Source organism: Chanodichthys erythropterus, chromosome 20 (genome assembly GCF_024489055.1).
Source record: "Chanodichthys erythropterus isolate Z2021 chromosome 20, ASM2448905v1, whole genome shotgun sequence".
Taxonomy (NCBI): Eukaryota; Metazoa; Chordata; class Actinopteri; order Cypriniformes; family Xenocyprididae; genus Chanodichthys; species Chanodichthys erythropterus.
In genome coordinates this window covers 33,493,137-33,515,132 of record NC_090240.1, presented here as the reverse complement: position 1 = coordinate 33,515,132, position 21,996 = coordinate 33,493,137, and the positions used below count along the sequence as shown (strand labels likewise).

The following is a 21,996-nucleotide window of genomic DNA, read 5'->3' as shown; positions in this document are numbered from 1 at the left end:
TCAAAAATGAAAATTCAAGTCATTAATTATTCACCCTCGTATCGTTCTGTGGAACTCAAAAGGAGAAAGTTTAGCACAATGTCTATTTTCCATACAATCAAAATGAGTTGGGTCACATTGTAGTTTAGCTCCAGTTCTCACTATTAACTATGACTTTTGAACATCCTGTTAAACATCTCCTTTTTTGTTCTGCAAAAGAAAGGAAAACCTATAGGTTTGGACTGATATGAAGGTGCGACAAAATTTGTGATGAAATGATGATAAAAAGACCATGCTTGGGGGAACCATCCCAACTAGGGCTGCCAGGTTTGCATAACAAAACCAGCCTAACTGCTATTCAAAACTCGCCAAATCACGGCCAAAACTAGTCCTATTGCGTCGCTTCAACCCACGGACTAAGAAAAACCAATTTGGCGACTTGGCAACATTGATCCCAACTTCAGGACCTTGTTGGAGCCATGACCTAGTGGTTTGAGCATGTACTCCAAAACATGCTAAGCCAAATTCGATCCCATTCCTGTTCTCACCAATTGTTTCCTCTAAATGTTTTATCCATGTGTGGAAAATCACTCCCTGGAAAGAAAAAACTCATCTTTCAGCTTCAGCGTGAGATGGTATTTCAGGATGTACGACAGCAATACAATACACAAAACAGTGCCAACAAGTGATGACTCTCCATTTTAATTATTAAACACAGCTATTAAAAATGCACACACAGGAGATCTCTCGGCCAACCTGAGCCCTCATTCACGCGCATCTACCCGCAGCACTGTATTACATTTCAAACCACGTTTATCTGATGGAAAAACAAGTGCACGTCAATGAAAAGAAAGACAGGTTTTTTGGTATTTACAGCAAGATCTGTTGCATAATACACTCCATAACCAGCAAAAACATGGAGTTCATAGAGAATGGATGCACATCAAAAAATGGCTATAGCTAAAAGTTTTAACCCGTTGATTTGTGTACCATATGGCAAGACAAGTCTTTTCTCCTACCTGGAACGGACATGAAACGCTTGATCCTCGTCTTTTGTGATCGCATCCATTTAGATTCATAGTAAAAGTCCACGTTTAAAACAAAACTGCAAAAGCAAACATTCAAGAGATTTGAAAATAAATCTAATATCATGTCATCATAACCCTAAAGCAAAGAACAAACGAAAAGATGGAGCGAAGAAGTCCATGTTTTCACCGTATCTGAACCATTGACCATCTGACAGGCGAGTGACACTAAAGAAAGAGTCTGAGAAATATGATCCTCTCTCTCCCACACACACACACACACATATTGAGGTGTAAGTAGCTAATGATTTCACTAAGAAAACAGTCATTCACTGATTAATCACAACACGCTGTACACTTCCACCCTACAAACTAATACTGACTTGGAAAATATCATGTTACATCTCATGTGGAAGGCTGAACATGAGGAAGTCTCTTGACTTCCCTGTGAGCAACCATATGATCATTAAAAGATACTTTTTCCCCAGGATAGAAAGTTAATGTTGTTGTCTTACAGTGGCTGTTTGAATTAATAAACCAACATATGAGAAAAACAAAGTGTTTTCAATGTAAAACTAAGACTGAAACCATCACCATCAGCAATCTTGATGATTGATTTCATTTGAAGGGATGAAACCTCACACTATATGTGTTTCCATCCAAACTTGCAAATTTTACTTTTGCGCAAAATTGGAATATCGCATATTTCATTTGTGAATATAACAGTGTTTCCATCCCAAGTGTTAAAGTGAACATAATCATTACTTCCTGTATAATTGGTGCAAAATATCTGTAATAAAGATGGAAGTTGCTGCAATCTGGGAAGCCACTGTGGCTTCTGTGAGCGCAGATGAAAAGCAATAAATGCTGTAATCTTGCGTTCGGATGCTGGTGTTTGTGAGCGCAATCATGTGAGACAGTTTCGGGAGGTCATTACACAAAATCATTCTGATGACAGACTTTGGCTCAGGGATTTCAGGTTGATCAAACATTTTAGATGCTGTGTGATGCGATTGGTCCACTGGTTAGTCCAGTTAGGCCTTTGTTAAGGCAAAGTCATGTGAGTTTTTTTTGCTGCGCATTGAGGGATTTATTTGTTAAATGCATCCATTGTAGTTTACATGCGTCTTATAAGATAAAACATTTATCCGCCTCACCTGAGCACATACATTTTTTATTTTAGTATTTTATGCGCATCTTTGCATTTCCATCCAGCGTTTTTTATGCCAAAATGTGCCTAAAAATAGGTGGATGGAAACATAGCTAGTGGCTGTTTGGTGTGATAAACCATTTTATGAGAAAACAAAGTCAGCATTTTCTCACCTTCAAGTTGTTTTAAACCTGTATGAGTTTCTTTCCTCTGCTGAACACAAAAGAGCTCTAAAAAATCTTATTTTTTCTACCCAAGTCCTGGGTTGAGCCTTTTGGGTCATTTTTTGGGGTTATTTTTCAAGAGTTTGGGTAGTTTTGTGTTACCTAGCTCCTAGGTCAGATGTAATAACCCAGTATTTGGGTAGTTTTGTGTTACCCAGATCCTGGGTCAGACATAACAACCCAGGGGTTGAGTTATTTATCGAAGGCTTTTTGCGACCTCTTCAGAAGAGCAGTGCAGATTCGTCAAATTGGTGCATGTATTTGGTAAATACAGGTTTGTGTACATTTTATTTTATCTAAAAATTCGTTATTGTTCTGTTTAATTTTATGTCTTTTTGCGTGATGGAAACACCTGATGCCTTGCATAAAATGTTATGATTTTATTCAAAAAGAAACAGAATATAAATACTTAGGATGTTAAAATATGTTCTCAGAATTGTACACTGACGTTTAGTTATGGAGTTAGTCACAGCATTTTTCATCTTTGAGTGGAACGCAGGCGGCCGTCTGAAGTTAGAAGTTCCCCCCAAGACATCTCCGGCACAAGATCCAGTGCCGTTATGGTGGAAACAGGACAACAGAGACTGGTTGATTACACTTGAATTACTTCTAAATGTTTAATTTTTACTTCTAATATTCGTTAAACGAGCTTAAATGTAGACAATTAAAAACTATATAAAATATGCTATACAATAAAATGTGATAGAAAATAAATGAAGTATCATGCAAACCAGTGGTTGTGTGGAGTAGCGTTATTTAAAAAGGTTTAGAGGACTTAAATTAATCTGTAAACATTAATAAAAATAAAAAAAGCTAGTATTATAGTAAAAATCTTATGCTGGGTAAAATTAACCCAACATGTGTTCTGTCCTATATTTACCCAATTTGGGTTTAACCCAGTATTTTTTAGAATGAAAAATGTCAGTAACCAAGAAGTTTCTGGTCCCCATTGACTTCCATAGCATTTCTTTTTCCATACTACAGATGTCAATGTTACCCATATTCTTCAGAAAGACATTCATACAGGTTTGGCACAACTTGAGGGTGAGAAAATGATGACAGAATTTTCATTTATAAGAATTGAAACCATCACCATTAATAATCTTGATGATTTCATTTGAAGGTATGGTGACAAATCAGACATAACTTACTCACCCTCACACTGATCCAAACCCACCCGTGTGACTTGATTTCTTCAAAGAAACACAAAAGAAGACATTTTCAAAATAATTACAGTGGCCAGAACCTGTCAAACTACAAAACTGACAATAAAGCACCATAAAATCTTTGAGAAATGCCCAAGAATCAATGCCATTTGGCATTTTCGATATCAAACCTGCATGGCGTGATGCTTCTTTATGCAATATATTTGAATATAAACATTTATGCAAATGAGATTAGAGAGCTATGATGAAAGGGGATGATATTTTAGCAATTAAAAACTTGTTATCATATGACTTGAGCTTGATGTGCATGACCTTTAACGTCATTTTGGAGATTGTCATCTTTAAAACATCTTCTACATTCCACAGAAGCAGTGTTGCCACTGTTTAAAACTAAAACTAAAACTACTGATAACTTAAATATATGATGAAAAACATAAACTTAAAATAACCTAAGCTAAAATGAGAAATGTTGCCTTGCCAGCTAACTTTAAATAAGTACTAAATTTATTGAAATAAAAATAAATGAAACCTAAATAGAGATATTAAAAAATAAAAAATAAAAACTAATTGACAAAATCACATAGCAAAATTACTAAAACTTTTAAAATTTAAAATGATTCAAAATATTAATAAATACTATATTAGTATAAAAAAAATGATACTACACTCTAAAAAAAATGCTGGGTAAAAACAACCCAAGTTGGTTTGAAAATGGACAAACTCAGCGACTGGGTTGTTTTAACCCAGCGCTTGGGTTAAATGTTTGCTAGGCTGTTTATTATTTAAAAATCACTATATGGCTGGCTTAAAATGAACCCAAAATTAAAATTCAGACACATAATTACTAGAGGCAACAATAATAATCAAAAGGTGTTAAATGTTAAAAAATGTTAATTTCCAACATACTTTGGGTTCATTTTAAGCAATCAATACAGTAATCTTAAACAATAGTTGGGTTAAATAAAACTACTCAGCAGGTTGGGCAAACATTTAAACCAACCGCTGGGTTTGTCCATTTTCAACCCAACTTGGGTTGTTTTTAACCCAGCATTTAGAGTGTAAATTAAAGGGTTAGTTCACCCAAAAATGAAAATAATGTCATTTATTACTCACCCTTATGCCGTTCCACACACGTAAGACCTTCATTCATATTCAGAACACAAACTGAGATATTTTTGATGAAATCCGATGGCTCAGTGAGGCCTGCATAGCCAACAATGACATTTCCTCTCTCAAGATCCATTAATGTACTAAAAACACATTTAAATCAGTTCATGTGAGTTCAGTGGTTCATTGTTAATATTATAAAGCGACGAGAATATTTTTGGTGCGGCAAAAAAAAAACAAAATAGCGACTTATTTAGTGATGGCCGATTTCAAAACACTGCTTCAGGAAGCTTCAGAGCGTTATGAATCTTTTGTGTCGAATCAGCTGTTCGGAGCGCCAAAGTCACGTGATTTCAGTAGTTTGACACGCGATCCGAATCATGATCTGAAGCTTCATGAAGCAGTGTTTTGAAATCGGCCATCACTAAATAAGTCACTATTTAGTTTTTTTTGGCGCACCAAAAATATTCTCGTCGCTTTATAATATTAATATTGAACCACTGTACTCACATGAACTGATTTAAATATGTTTTTAGTACATTAATGGATCTTGAGAGAGGAAATGTCATTACTGGCTATGCAGGCCTCACTGAGCCATCGAATTTCATCAAAAATATCTTAATTTGTGTTCCGAAGATGAACAAAGGTCTTACAGATGTTGAAACGGCATGAGGGTGAGTAATAAATGACATTATTTTCATTTTTGGGTGAACTAACCCTTTAACACTGCACAGAAGAAAGTCCTAGGTTTGGAAAAAAACAAGAGGGCAAGACAACATTTTCATTTGTGAATTGAACAAAAAGCGTACAGGCAGTGGGAAAATGCGTCAGAAATCATATTTGTTTGTACTTCAGGAATTCCTTGCATTGAGCAGAAAACTGAACGCATTGTTAACTTTCAAAAATACATCAACTGACAATCTGGATACTCAGGAAAGGGCTGTGACCGTCATCTCAAGTAAAAAAAAAAAATTCACTTGATTATGGCCAAGAGTGGTTTTGTGGCTCCTTTCCTAAATACCTGAGCCAGTTTGTCCAGCAAACCAACTGCAAGTTTACTCAAGCGCGTGATAAAGACACACTGCATGAATTTTCCTTTTTGTTTGACATTTAAACTTGCTTGCCAGTGTAATTTCACTGAACAAGGCAAGCATGCCAGGAATATTCAACTGGTCTGCACCATCAATTCAGTTCATGCTTTATTTACCCCAACAGTTCCAGAAACATCGAGCCACATATTCAACTACCCTGCACTGGTGACAGCAGCTTTGTGCACACGAATAGTCCAGATTAGTCAGTCTCTACAATAGAATAAAACACAAAGTACAGCCTGTGCACTGTAAACAGCTGTGATTCATTAAAAGATTCAAACACAAGAGCGGCTGTGTCCATTCTGTCAGCCAGAGCCTGTTCCAGGTGTTTCTCATAAAATCCCACGGGAGGGAACTACTTATGAGTCTCACGATCATATTTCACCCCAAAATTAAATGAAAATATTATATTTTGCATGAAGAAAATGACTCCTATTATTGTGCAATTGAATATTTTTATTGACATATTTTTTAGCAACAGCCATAATTGGAAACCAGTGCATTTTTCGTTACTGTTAGTGATGAGTCTTTTAATTTGATTTGTTATGTTAATACATTTTTTACATTTTTTTTTATGCTAATAACATTCTATAAGCCTATATAAATATAAACAGTACAATTCAAATAATATATCATTATTTTTTGGGGATTATGGCAATGATATTTTAATTTGATTTGTTATGTTTAAACATTTTTTATATAAACATATTTTAAACAATTATTTAATTAAATTCATATAGGCTAATAGAATGTTAACAGTACAATTTAAGTAATATATCATTATTTTTCGGGGATTATGGCAATGATATTTTGTTGTTTTTGTCTAATTTAGGAAAATGCACCTAATAATGTCACAAAACAGACCTTTTTTTTCATGCAAAATATAATTTTTACCTATTTTTTTTTATGTTTTGACTGAATATACTCACTATTATTATGCCATGGCTGGTCAGCATATTGACGTGCCTTCAGATAAACTGTAAAGATAATTTTGACTAATAGGAAGTAGTTTTTTGTACTAAACTTTCATAGAAGCAGCAATAAATAAATGAAAAACGTTTCACAAGAAAGACAAGACAAGGAAGTACTTAATATGCAACACATATACAGATCAGTGGAGAAACTGTTCATCCAGAAGTAAAATAAAGCCAAAGGAGAAAAGAAATCAAACTCATACCTCAGACACTTTCAGATCTGTACTTTAAAGTGTGTAATCGCGCTACATGTCCTGTGGTGGAAAAGTTTCTCTCTTTGTCAAGAAGCATCGATAAAGTTTCTTTCTCTTACTCCGCCATGTTTTCTCAAGATACTTTCCTTTCCTAACTTTTTTTTTCGGAAAAAAAGGAAAGCGTCTTTTGCTTTGGCACGCCAATCATTACACAGGAGTTTGTAAACGCCACGCCTCGCCATCATAATACTTGTGTGCTGAAGTAATGCTCGCGAACGAATCGTTTTGAATGATTCAGTCGAACCGACTCGCCAATCGATTCGCAAATTTGAATCTATGAAGAGGGAGCAATATTTGCGAAATTAGGTCTTTACTCATAATTAGCGTTGTTATTTAATATTATTTTTTTAACAAGCTTATGCTGAGCCGATTATTTTGAATGTTTTGGTCGAATCGATTCACAAAGCGTTTAACTTTAACAGATGAGTAAGTTTGTTTTAGTTCAAAACTTTAATGAAGGACGGGGTAATGTTGTTAAAAATATTGAGGAAAATGTAAGATACTAATTAAAATAATTAATTATTATTAATAGACTAATACGTTATTAATTAACAATGTTTAAATAAAAGAAAGCACATGTCAGGCAAGCTATAGACTATAAAACTAATTAAAAAAAAATATATTTTAACAAAATAAAGCGAACCGATTCGTGGTGAATCGGTTCACTGAACTGACCGTCTGAAAGAATCAATTCACTAAAATTAATTGGACTTCCTAGTGCTAGGAGCAGAAATTATTTTACTGATTTATTTCTGTGGGATCCTCAGTTTAGTTATAACTATGTAAAAAAAAAAAAAAAGAAAGACTTACATAAAAACACTCCTAATGCCTTTATAGTTAAAACGGCTTCAAAATAACTAGGGTGAGTAAATAGTAGTGAGATGTATTGACCAGCAGAGGTAGGGTGAGTAAATAGTAGTGAGATGTATTGACCAGCAGAGGTCACCGTTTATTACTGACGGACAACACCAGCTGACATTTAAAGATTTCTGAAGGCCATGAAGACATTTATGTATGTTTTTCCTGTTTTAATAAAAGGTAATTACATGTCAGACATTAAAGCAAAAGATCAAGAGCACTTGAACTCAAAAATAGGCACATGTACACACTGTGCCAGCTTGCTTACGCATATAACATAAGCACATATATGACGCCATCAGCTTAACTGCACTTAAAGGCAAAAAAAAAACAATAACAACAACAAAAAAATTACATACATAGGCCTAATAGATCATAAAACTGGATAATATTTCCATCTCTGTAATGCATTCTGACGATTTAATGCATTAGGCTAATACACTTAAGGCCGCTCAAAAACATGGAAACAAAATAATGTATTACTGCTGGTAAATACATACATAATAAATACAGCATTTATACAAAAGACTTTTACAATCATTTTAATAGCTGTTTATAGGCAACAGAGTATAAATGCACATTTGGTGAGAAGAGAAGAGAAGAGAAGAGAAGAGAAGAGAAGAGAAGAGAAGAGAAGAGAAGAGAAGAGAAGAGAAGATGAGATTAGAAGAAACGAGAAGAGATGAGATGAGACAAGCAGTGAGACGAGACATAAAGAGAAAAGATGCAAACAGAACTAAAGATACAAGCAGAGACTAGAAGATGAGAAGAAATGAGCAGAGATGAGATGAGACACAGTGAAGAGACGAGACAAGAAGAGAAAAGACGAGAACAGAAGTAAAGACAGGTAGAGACTAGAAGAGACGAACAGAGATGAGACGAGAAAAATCGAGAACAGAAGAGATGAGCAGAGAAGAGATGAGAACAGACAAGGAGAGACGAGAAGAGAAGACATGAGAAGAGAAGAAAAAAGATAAGAGAGAAGAGCTGAGAAGTAGAGAGAAGAGACAAGAAAAGACGAGATGAAAAAAGACAAGACGAGACAAGAAGAGATGAGACGAGACGAGGCTAGAAGAGACAAGAAAAAAGATGAGACGAGAAGAGATGAGACGAGAAAAGTCAAGACGAGAAGAGACAAGAAGAAAAATGACGGGAAGATACTAGAAGAGATGAAAAGAGACTAAAAGAGACAAGACGAAAGATGAGACGAGAAGAGATGAGACAAGAAAAGACGAGATGAGAAGAAACTAGAAGAGACGAGAAGAAAGAAGAGAATACAAGAAAAGACTAGATGAACTAGAAGAGATGAGAAGAGAAAAGAAGAAACAAGACGAGACTTGAAAAGACAAGAGACTAAAAGAGACAAGAAAAAAAGACGTGACGAGAAGAGAAAAGACAAGAAGAGATGAGACTAGAAGAGACGAGACTAGAAGAGATGAGACTAGACTAGAAGAGACCAAAAGAGAAGACAAGATGAGAAGAGACTAGATGAGACAAGACAAGACGAGAAAAGACGAGACAAGACTAGAAGAGATGAGACGAGAAGAGACCAAACGAGAAGACGAGATGAGAAGAGACAAGACGAGATGAGGAGAGACTAGAAGAGATGAGAGGAAAAGAGACAAGACAAGACGAGATGAGACTAGAAGAGACGAGACGAGAAAAGACAAGACAAGAAAAGACGAGATGAGACTAGAAGAGACGAGACGAGAAAAGACAAGACAAGAAAAGACGAGATGAGAAGAGACAAGATGAGATGAGAAGAGAAAAGACAAGACAAGATGACAAAAGATTAGACTAGAAGAGACAAGACGAGAAAAGTCGAGATGAGAAGAGACAAGATGAGAAAAGACGAGAAGATAAGAGACTAGAAGAGATGAGAAAAGACGAGAAGATAAGAGACTAGAAGAGACGAGACTAGACTAGAAGAGACCAAACGAGAAGACGAGATGAGAAGAGACAAGACGAGAAAAGTCGAGATGAGAAGAGACAAGATGAGATGAGAAAAGAAAAGACGAGACAAGAAGAGAAAAGATGAGAAGAGACGAGAAGAGACAAGATGAGAAAAGACGAGAAGATAAGAGACTAGAAGAGACGAGACTAGACTAGAAGAGACCAAACGAGAAGACGAGATGAGAAGAGACAAGATGAGAAAAGACGAGATGAGAAGAGACTAGAAGAGACAAGACTAGACTAGAAGAGACCAAACGAGAAGACGAGATGAGAAGAGACTAGAAGAGACAAGACTAGACTAGAAGAGACAAGACGAGAAAAGACAAGATGAGAAGAGACTAGAAGAGACAAGACGATAAAAGATCAGATGAGAAGAGACTAGAAGAGACAAGATGAGAAAAGATGAGACAAGAAGAGACGAGAAAAGACGAGACGAGACTAGAAGAGACAAGACAAGAAAAGATGAGATGAGAAGAGACTAGAAGAGACAAGACGAGAAAAGATGAGACAAGAAGAGACGAGAAAAGACGAGACGAGACTAGAAGAGACAAGACAAGAAAAGATGAGATGAGAAGAGACTAGAAGAGACAAGACGAGAAAAGATGAGATGAGAAGAGACTAGAAGAGACAAGACGAGAAAAGATGAGACAAGAAGAGACGAGATAAGACGAGACTAGAAGAGACAAGACAAGAAAAGATGAGATGAGAAGAGACAAGACGAGAAAAGACGAGACAAGAAGAGACTAGAAGAGACAAGACGAGAAAAGACGAGATGAGTCTAGAAGAGACAAGACGAGATGAGGAGACTAGAAGATACAAGACGAGAAAAGACGAGACAAGAAGAGACTAGAAGAGACAAGAAGAGACTAGAAAAGATGAGAAGAGACTAGAAGAGATGAGACTAGAAAAGACGAGACAAGAAGAGACGAGAAAAGACGAGAAGAGACTAGAAGAGATGAGACTAGAAGAGACGAGAAGACAAGACGAGAAGAGACTAGAAGAGACAAGACGAGAAAAGACGAGATGAGACTAGAAGAGACGAGACGAGAAAAGACAAGACAAGAAAAGACGAGATGAGAAGAGACAAGATGAGATGAGAAGAGAAAAGACAAGACAAGATGACAAAAGATTAGACTAGAAGAGACAAGACGAGAAAAGTCGAGATGAGAAGAGACAAGATGAGAAAAGACGAGAAGATAAGAGACTAGAAGAGATGAGAAAAGACGAGAAGATAAGAGACTAGAAGAGACGAGACTAGACTAGAAGAGACCAAACGAGAAGACGAGATGAGAAGAGACAAGACGAGAAAAGTCGAGATGAGAAGAGACAAGATGAGATGAGAAAAGAAAAGACGAGACAAGAAGAGAAAAGATGAGAAGAGACGAGAAGAGACAAGATGAGAAAAGACGAGAAGATAAGAGACTAGAAGAGACGAGACTAGACTAGAAGAGACCAAACGAGAAGACGAGATGAGAAGAGACAAGATGAGAAAAGACGAGATGAGAAGAGACTAGAAGAGACAAGACTAGACTAGAAGAGACCAAACGAGAAGACGAGATGAGAAGAGACTAGAAGAGACAAGACTAGACTAGAAGAGACAAGACGAGAAAAGACAAGATGAGAAGAGACTAGAAGAGACAAGACGATAAAAGATCAGATGAGAAGAGACTAGAAGAGACAAGATGAGAAAAGATGAGACAAGAAGAGACGAGAAAAGACGAGACGAGACGAGACTAGAAGAGACAAGACAAGAAAAGATGAGATGAGAAGAGACTAGAAGAGACAAGACGAGAAAAGATGAGATGAGAAGAGACTAGAAGAGACAAGACGAGAAAAGATGAGACAAGAAGAGACGAGATAAGACGAGACTAGAAGAGACAAGACAAGAAAAGATGAGATGAGAAGAGACAAGACGAGAAAAGACGAGATGAGTCTAGAAGAGACAAGACGAGATGAGGAGACTAGAAGATACAAGACGAGAAAAGACGAGACAAGAAGAGACTAGAAGAGACAAGAAGAGACTAGAAAAGATGAGAAGAGACTAGAAGAGATGAGACTAGAAAAGACGAGACAAGAAGAGACGAGAAGAGACTAGAAGAGATGAGACTAGAAGAGACGAGAAGACAAGACGAGAAGAGACTAGAAGAGACAAGACGAGAAAAGACGAGATGAGACTAGAAGAGACGAGACAAGAAAAGACTTGAAGAGACAAGAAGAGAGAAGAGAAGAGAAGAGAAGAGAAGAGAAGAGAAGAGAAGAGAAGAGAAGAGAAGAGAAGAGAAGAGAAGAGAAGAGAAGGCTACATATAAAGCAACACAGCAGAAGCCTTTGGAAGGTGAATATGAGTATGGAGGAACAGTGTAGAGCAGATGCTATCATCACTGTTTCTAGTTTGTTCTGATATGTTGAGAAATATAAGACAGCTCTCACTACTAAGCAGCTCCACATCTGCAAATGTCTTCTATTCTGAAGTGACACTGACAATAAACTGAGTAAAACAATTTCTGCTCTCAGTAGCTGCAACATTTCAGTAATTCATTGATTTCTGAGTGACCTAGAAACAATCAACCAGCAAAAAAACAGGCTAGTTTTTGAGCGTCAGTGTCTGTATAGACATGTACAGTATCAGTCTTTGCTACAAAGATGCTTTTGAACATTTACACTGTTATCGCAGAACAAAAAGATACAGTTTCTTGAACATATGTTGCACAAATTGCAGGCATGTTGTCACACTATATGGGGTAAGTTGTCACAATGGGAAGGAAATGGGAATGAAAAACAAAACAACCCATTAAATAAAAATGAAAAAGGTAACATATAAAACTATCAAACCACTATTTTGGCCAACAGAAATTGTAGTTTAATAAAAACATGTGACATGTGACCAGGGTTACCGCATATCTCTCTCAGAAATCCATGAATTTATTAATCTTTAAATTTCTCTTTACAAATATTAAATACATAAAGAAATGTTAAATACATATATACAAACGTACAGAGTTGTGGCCAAAAGTCATGTCCAGAGGGCATATTTGTTTTTAATAACCCTACAAGTTCGATTAAACCATCAAAATATAAGGAAAATATTTTAAATATGAGGGAAGCATCTGACAAAATGATTTGGCAAAAAAGGCAAACTACAGCTACATGTTTTATTTTACTATGTAAAGAAATGCATAGATAAAGAAAAATCTCACAGGAAAAAACATACACTGACAACAACATATTCAGTTATTAATATTTTGTTGGTTCTGGATGTATTCATATTTTCTTTGGATGGCAGCCTGTCCGAATAATTTGGCATGTTCCACTGCATTGTCACAAACAACACAATTGACTCCAAACACAACTTCGCAATATTCTTACAAATCTTTAACAAATGTTTAATAATATTTAAAAAAAGGACAATGTCAATTATCCTAGACCAGACATCACTTTTGGCCACTGCAATTTGACAGCAGTTTTGTAATGATAAATTCCAGCAGTCACATTTTTTTGTATACATATACATTTCTCTAATTTCTCACAGATATCCTGCATCCCAAATGTACAGTATTTAAACACTTCAGCCACTATTACAGCTGTCAGAATACTTTTGGTGTCACTGTTGCAAGTTAATGGGGATGATCTCATTTGTTGTCATATAAACCAAGCAATACAATTTGCTGACTGATGAGTTTGAGTGACTCTAGAAAGGAGTGTCCATCTGACTTCCTTTGGCTCCAACAGGGACGACAGCGTAACTCCCATCTTGATATCGAATCCATCGTGAGCGTATTTCATTCTGAACCTGACAGACAATCACATATATGATGTACAATCACAAAAACCCAGGAGTGACTTTCCTCAAAACCTAACCTAAACCTAACTTAGATTATAAAAGTTTTTATGTTATTATGTTTAAACTATAGGCTAACCTATGGAAGCTTGTTTCTGCCACAGAATAAAAAAATATTTTTTCTCGCAATTGCAACATTATTTCTCGCAATTCTGACTTTATAACTTGCAATTGCAAATTTATATTTTGCAATTTTGACTATTTCTCGCAATTGCGACTTTATAACTCACAATTCTGACTTTATAACTCACAATTCTGACTTTATAACTCACAATTCTGACTTTATAACTCAATTCTGACTTAATATCTCACAATTCTGACTTTATAACTCACAATTCTGACTTTATATCTCACAATTCTGACTTTATATCTCACAATTCTGACTTTATATCTCACAATTCTGACTTTATATCTCACAATTCTGACTTTATATCTCACAATTCTGACTTTATAACTCACAATTCTGACTTTATAACTCACAATTCTGACTTTATAACTCACAATTCTGACTTTATAACTCAATTCTGACTTAATATCTCACAATTCTGACTTTATAACTCACAATTCTGACTTTATATCTCACAATTTTGACTATTTCTCACAATTCTGACTTTATATCTCACAATTCTGACTTTATAACTCGCAATTCTGACTTTATATCTCACAATTCTGACTTTATAACTCACAATTCTGACTTTATATCTCACAATTTTGACTATTTCTCACAATTCTGACTTTATATCTCACAATTCTGACTTTATAACTCGCAATTCTGACTTTATATCTCACAATTTTGACTATTTCTCGCAATTCTGACTTTATAACTCACAATTCTGACTTTATAACTCGCAATTCTGACTTTATATCTCACAATTCTGACTTTATAACTCACAATTCTGACTTTATATCTCACAATTTTGACTTTATAACTCACAATTCTGACTTTGTAACTCACAATTCTGACTTTATAACTCAATTCTGACTTTATATCTCACAATTCTGACTTTATATCTCACAATTCTGACTTAATATCTCACAATTCTGACTTTATAACTCACAATTCTGACTTTATATCTCACAATTTTGACTATTTCTCACAATTCTGACTTTATATCTCACAATTCTGACTTTATAACTCGCAATTCTGACTTTATATCTCACAATTCTGACTTTATAACTCACAATTCTGACTTTATATCTCACAATTTTGACTATTTCTCGCAATTCTGACTTTATAACTCACAATTCTGACTTTATAACTCGCAATTCTGACTTTATATCTCACAATTCTGACTTTATAACTCACAATTCTGACTTTATATCTCACAATTTTGACTATTTCTCGCAATTGTGACTTTATATCTCGCAATTGTGACTTTATATCTCGCAATTCTGACTTTATAACACAATTCTGACTTTATAACTCACAATTCTGAATTTATATCTCGCAATTCTGACTTTATAACTCGCAATTCTGACTTTATATCTCGCAATTCTGACTTTATATCTCGCAATTTTGACTATTTCTCGCAATTGCAACTTTATATCTCACAATTCTGACTTTATAACTCACAATTCTGAATTTATATCTCGCAATTCTGACTTTATAACTCGCAATTCTGACTTTATATCTTGCAATTGTGACTTCATATCTCGCAATTTTGACTATTTCTCGCAATTGCGACTTTAAAACTCACAATTCTGACTTAATATCTCGCAATTCTGACTATATCTCACAATTGTGAGTTTATATCACAATTCTGACTTTATATCTCGCAATTCTGACTATTTCTTGCAATTGCAACTTTATAACTCACAATTCTGACTTTATATCTTGCAATTGTGACTTTATATCTTGCAATTCTGACTTTATATCTCACAATTCTGACTTTATATCTCGCAATTCAGATTTTATAACTCACAATTCTGACTTTATATCTCGCAATTCTGACTTTATAACTCGTAATATCTTTTAAATAGTTTTATTCTGTGGTGGAAACTAGTTTCCATAATCACGATACTGCGTAGACTAAAATAAAAACAGTGACTCAGTTGTCTAACAGATCAGTTCATATAGTGGTTTTGTTAGAAATGAGTTTCATTAAATAGAAGATGCTCACCTTTACCATAAGCACTGGTTAAAATGCAATGCATTATTATTCATCCTTAATTGCTTATTGGCCTTTGAGCAGTCCTCTTGTAATTCCCCAATCTGCTTCTTAATCAAATCAATAAAGACTGGCAAACAAGAATTTTATTGGGCCATATTTTGAGTACAAACGTTGTTCAGTCCTCTGAGAATGCTGATTATCTCCATTCAAATACAGACTTGCAGAATCAACTGTCAACATGGCAATTTGTCCAGATGTCTGCCTGACTTTTACAGTTTGCAAATGCATTTATAGAATCTAGCTTTCAGCACATTACTTTGAATTTTGGTGCATTTTTTTATTTGTACAGTGTGTGAGGGCTGTCAAACAATAATCACTCACCTCCTGGTTCAGGAAACAGTACAAAACTGCCACAATAAGACCCTAAAGAAAATAAATGAAAAGGAGAAAATCAGTGTCTGTAAATTGCAGTCAGTGCTCCTCAGATGAAATATGTAATATTATAAATCCATCGCCATTCCTCTCCCTTTCATCTCAGATTGAGTGCATTGGGATACAAATTATATGCTTTTAACACCATTTCTGCAGGCCCATACTTATGCATAACCATGGATGTATCTGTAAGTTTTGAGCCAGCCGGATCAAATCCTGATCCATCAATTAAAATGCAAGACAGTCCAGTGCTAGAGTATTCAACCGCAGTAAGGAACTGACTTGCAATAAGAGAGCTTATCCAGAAAATGCCATAATAATGACATCCAACAGCTGACATGTTTTACAAGTGTGATTCTGAATATAAACATGATAGAAATCGCTCATGAATTTGCATGCTGTTGATCATTCTGTAGAATCCAAAAGGGTAAATTCAGAAGAATGTACATACTCTTTTCCATAGAATGACTGTTCATAGAAACCTCCTTAAACTGGCTCTTTCTAGTGAATCAAAAACATACAATGTAAACCGTGAGGCACAATTCACCAATGAATGACTCCTCTAAACCGGTTCTTTTCAGTGAATCAAAAACATGTGACTCACCCAGTAGGGCTGGGACAATACATCGATTCTCTATTCGAGATACAATTTTTCTTTATCGATTCTGATTCTGAATGTATTGTGAATTGAGAACTGATGTATTGTCCCAGCCCTACCACCCAGTGCTAACAGTACAGTTCAGTTCATGAACAAATGACTCTTTTCAAACTGTTCTCAGTATAATTTATTTAGCCTATATGACAGACATGTGCTGTAGATGTTGAATTTGAACTTAACTGTATTTTCCTTTTCAAGCAATTCAAAACCATCATGATGAACAGTGCGCACCTGAAGTGTCTCAGCTAAAGCAAATAATTCATTAATTATCTGCCTTAATATATCAGCCAAATTTTCTTATCGGGCCGATAACAATAATATTAATAGAAATGAACATATATCGGCTGATACCATATGGTGGCCGATATATATCGTGCATCCCTAGTATGAATCAATAACCAGCCGTACCAAACACCATTGGGTATCATGTTGTATGAAGAAAAATGACATTACTTTTGTATAGAAAAGTGAAGCATGTACTGTACTACTTTTGTGTTCCAAAGAAAAACCACAGCATACAGGTTTGTAATGACTTGCATGTGAGTAAATAATGACAGAATTATCATTTTTGTCATTTCAGATCAGTGACGAACCTGAATGTTGCGGTAAAAATGTTTTTGATTAAATGTTTTTAAAAATGTCTGCGCTTCCTAAAAGATATCCTAGGATCTGAACATGGCCCAAGTGACAGCCTTAAAGGCGGCTAAATCAATATACTGTTCTATATTATATATATATATATAAAATCTAACAGAGAACCCTAAAATAGACATCTTGAGATATCAAACCTGTCACTGAAACAGCCGCAGGCTCTGTAAACAGCAATCTGGAAACTGCCTGCACGATTCAGTCATTTTCACATTCGGGTGAGCCGACATGTCTGACTAGTCAAGACAAAGAACACAGTCTTACTTCATTGTTAGCCTTCAAAGAAAGTAATTAGCACTAAAAAGCGCACATCACGGACATCATATTATGACTTAAATAAACTTTTACAATTAGGTAACAGCCTTCCTGTTATGTGTCTCAAACTCCTGCATAGAATTCATCTTCAAAATTAGTTACCGGCCCTTCAGGAAACTCAATTAGCGTTCCGGCTAACTAAGTAATATCTCTAAAACCCCAATGTCCATCTTCTGTCTCAACAGATCAAAGGTGAGATGAGGTCTGCTCTGAGGTTGTTTTGATCAGAGCTCATCGACTGTACCGAGGGGAGCGTGTCTAAAGACTGGAATACACCACATGACTTCTGAACAGATTTGAAATCTGACACTTGCAGACTTGTAAGTAGTTCAAGAGAAAAAGTGGGCATCATACATTAAATGTCTGAGGATCAAACACTAGACTTAGGGTAGGCAATGTTTTTCATGAACACTTTTTGTTATACTGGTTGAAACTCTTGTCACTGATAGCAATTAACAATAATAGAAGTGGTCTAAATGTTAAAAAAAAATGTGTGTATATATATATATACATCTTCTGTGGAAGTCTCAGTACCAAACAATGTTTGTCCAATCATTGCATTTGGTCCGAATGCAATGATAGGATGTCCTACCTGCCTGTCAACCTGCTTTGATCTAATAAAAGGATCTGATTTAAAAGAAATTTGTTCATGAATCAGACTACGTTGATTGTGTTGTCTGTTTTTGATTTACTTTTGATTAATCGGACTACACTGGTTGTGCTGCATGTTTCTGATTCACGAAAAAGAACCGTTTTAAAGGAGTCATTTGTTCATTAATCAAAGTATACTGTTTGTGCTGCCTGTTTTTGATTCAATAATAAAAGAACTGCTTTAAAAGAATCATGTGATGGTTCATGGATTCACTTACTCATCCTCGTGTGTTTGTTGTGTGTGTATGTGTGTGAGTGAATGATTGTGTGGGCGTCACCCATTATGGTCTGATTGCGATCTGTTGCCAGCCATGTCTTGTTAGTGCTTGTTATAAAATGTGCGTGTCTACATGTCGTCTTTGTCAGTTCGTTGCAGGCTGTCCCGGTGTCATCAACATCAACAGTCAACAAGAACCACTTATTCCTGCACCAAAGAGGTATGCTGGAGAACCAGATGTTTGTAGAGCTTTTTTAACGAAGTGCTCTATTTATTTCTCTCTGCAACCGAATACATTATCTTCTGAGGAGTCTAAAGTAGCGTTAGTCATGATGCTATTGACTGGACGCGCAGCGTTATGGGGAACAGCGGTGTGGGAGAACGACCATCCGTGCTGCTCCTCGTTCCACGCCCTGTCACAGGAGATGAGGCGGGTGTTTGACCGTACGGTGGCGGGACGGGAGGCCGCGCGCAAGCTCGTGGACCTGTGGCAGGGAATTCGACCAGTTTCTGACTACGCCATCGAGTTCCGCACCCTGGCGCCGGAATGCAAATGGAACAAGGAGGCGCAGTGGGATATGTTCCTGCATGGGTTGGCCGACCGTGTTCAACATGAGATCTACCTGTTGGATTTGCCCACCAGTCTCAATGGATTTATTGAGCTTGCGGTACGAGTGGATGGCCGTTTCCAGGAACGCGCTGAGCGTAAGAGGCCAGTAGCGCGCGTTGAAGAACTGGATGACGTGGGAATCAGCGGAGGTAACAGTCGGTCCCACGTTCGATCATGAACCCATGCAAGTGGGTAGAGCTCGGCTCTCCTGGGAGGAGAGGACACACCGGAGGGAGAAGGGACTGTGTTTATACTATGGTGGAGCTGGACACTTTTTTTAAAGGAATGTCCCGTAAAAGGCAGAGCCTGACAGTAGGACCGAGGTTACTGTCGGGTGGTCTTTCCCTGGAGAAATCCTCGTCTGCGACACTCCTCCCGGTGAGACTACAATGGATATTGGGGCATCACATCTGCCAGGCTCTGGTCGACTCGGGAGCGGAGGGTAGCATCATGGACTACGATCTGGCCACGCGGCTGCACATACCCATTTGCCCCTTGGAACATGCCATAACTGTTCTTGCCCTTAACGGACTGAAACTACCCACCATCACACACGCCACGGAGCTGTTAACCGTCATCACATCTGGTAACCATACTGAACAGTTGTCATTTTACATTTCCAGATCAGTACACCATCCTTGGGACATCCGTGGCTGGTGAAACACAAGCTCGGGATCGAGTGGGGCCAGGGATCCGTGGCAGAGTGGAGCCAGCGCTGTCATGCGTCTTGTTTGTTGTCTGCTTATTCTTCTGTGTCTCGTTCTCTGTTACAGGAGGAGTCGGTGAATCTGTCAAACGTGCCTGAGGAGTACCTCGACCTGAAGGAAGTGTTCAGTAAGTCCCGGGCTGCTTCTCTCCCTCCAACCTCCCATTCTCTGATCCGTCACATCAGTTTGTGGTGGAGGTTGCTGTGTCAGAGGTGGGGGTAGGTGCAGTTCTATCCCAGCGTGCCGCTGCGGACGATAAGATGCATCCTTGCCCTTTTTTTTCCCATCGTTTATCCACTGCCGAACACAATTACGACATTGGTAACAGGGAGCTGCTGGCAGTCAAACTAGCTTTGGAAGAGTGGCGTCACTGGTTGGAGGGTTCGGGGTATACCTTTCATCGTCTGCTGGCAGTCAAACTTCGCATCACATCAAGGCGTTGACGCTTGCTTACAGATCTACCACAGGCTCAGCACCCTCCTACTTCCACTCACTCTTACGAGTCTATACGCCTACCAGAAGCCTACGGTCTTCAAAGATCACCCTCAAGGACATTCTCATTCATTGTCCCTTGGTGGTGGAATGATCTTCCTGCCTTCATCCGGAACGCTGAATCCCTGGCAACATTCAAAAGACAGCTGAAAACTCATCTCTTTTGTGAGCACTTAAAAAAAAAAAAAAAAAAAAATTCTTATACCTATCCTTTCACTTCCTCTCTATTGTAGCTTATGATACTCTGAGCATTGCCGATAACTTTTATTGTGAGCACTTCTTGTCTATTTGCCTCGTCATGACGACTCGCTTGTTGTATTCCTCACCTGTAAGTCGCTTTGGATAAAAGCGTCTGCCAAATGAATAAATGTAAATGTAAATAGTGTTAATCAGTGTTAATCTGCATTTACTCTTAAGGAGTTAATTTAACAACAAATAGTGAAAAATACCCCCTAGTGTTGGTGAAAATAATCAGAGTTGAATTCTGCGTCGTTAAATTTACTCTGTTAAGCTCCGCCCCTTAAGCCAACTCCGAAGACCTGAGCGGAAGTTCTCTCATCGCCATCTTCTTTTGCCTCGCACTAAAAGGTAAGTTTTTTTTTTTTTAATTAACTTATTAAAACGTAAGTTTAATATTTGATGTTAACGATTGTGCTAATAATAATGCAGTTGTAGTTTTTTGATCTGGTAATTTGGTTTAAACTCGGAAATGTCGAATAAAGTCACTAGGCCTTTGTTGGAGAAATGTGCTTTTTCGTCACAATGTGGTAATGATAAAGTTTAAATTATGTCAGTAATCTTACTTAATTTGATTTTCAGCTGTAGTTAATATATATAATATATATATATATATATTTTAAACGTTTAATTATTGAACGTCACAATAGATGGTAAGCTGACACATTTTTATGTGTTTGGATGGTCGAAATCTTGCAGTTAGGGCTGTGGCTGGTGTTTTCAACATTTTATAATGTAAACGTAACGTGTAGCATGTAGCCAAATGTTATTGTGGATTGAAATATTTTAGCATGTCTTACGACGCTACATACAGAACATAAACATGTCAGAATATATTATGTTATGAATTATGTTATGTAAATCGTTCGAATGTTATATAAACTATATATTTGATACTGTTCAGCTCCCGACAGATTAAATATGTCCAATGAAGGTAATTATAAATTCGATTTGTCAAAATGCCACCATTGTATTTTTATTGAAGCCACGTAAGTTAGATGGCGCTGTGGGATAGCATTAACATGGCCCAACACTACGCAACGAAGAAGGCGATGGGGAAGGCGGAAAGAAAGTCTCATTTAAAAATACCCGCTTTTTTGTTTCTCGTCACTTTAACCTTCTGCAATGATCACGGCAGCACGAACAACTATTTTATATTATTGTTATTAGACATAAACAATCAGTTGACTTCAGCAGAGCATCGGTTGATACAAGTAACGCATTTTGAAATCCATTCTTTGTAAGTGACTGTTATTGGCATGGTATAGCACATATTGCTGAACTAACGTATTTTGTTCT

The 21,996-nt window shown here is 36.8% G+C and overlaps 2 protein-coding genes across 5 annotated transcripts in view; both read right to left on the bottom strand.

Moving 5' to 3' along the window:
- gpsm2l (G protein signaling modulator 2, like) overlaps nt 1-7,105 on the bottom strand; it is a 30,283-nt gene extending 23,178 nt beyond the window's left edge. The window contains exons 1-2 of one of the 4 annotated variants that reach the window (XM_067371635.1): nt 6,920-7,105; nt 3,534-3,571 (exon numbers count right to left, since the gene is read on the bottom strand). Coding sequence is in view for 1 of the 4 variants with exons in the window: in XM_067371633.1 (XP_067227734.1) it covers nt 999-1,048 (50 nt within the window). In the remaining 3 variants the exon portion in view is untranslated. Of the gene's footprint in view, nt 1-998; nt 1,230-2,826; nt 3,511-3,533; nt 3,572-6,919 lie in introns of those variants that run through there. The other 3 variants (XM_067371634.1, XM_067371636.1, XM_067371633.1) reach the window with 3 other exon arrangements.
- A 6,364-nt stretch (nt 7,106-13,469) lies between these two features.
- Nucleotides 13,470-21,996, bottom strand: part of ghrhrl (growth hormone releasing hormone receptor, like) — a 38,932-nt gene continuing 30,405 nt past the window's right edge. The window contains exons 12-13 of the mRNA XM_067370519.1: nt 16,112-16,153; nt 13,470-13,571 (exon numbers count right to left, since the gene is read on the bottom strand). Coding sequence (XP_067226620.1) covers nt 13,470-13,571; nt 16,112-16,153 — 144 coding nt within the window. The remainder of the gene's footprint in view (nt 13,572-16,111; nt 16,154-21,996) is intronic.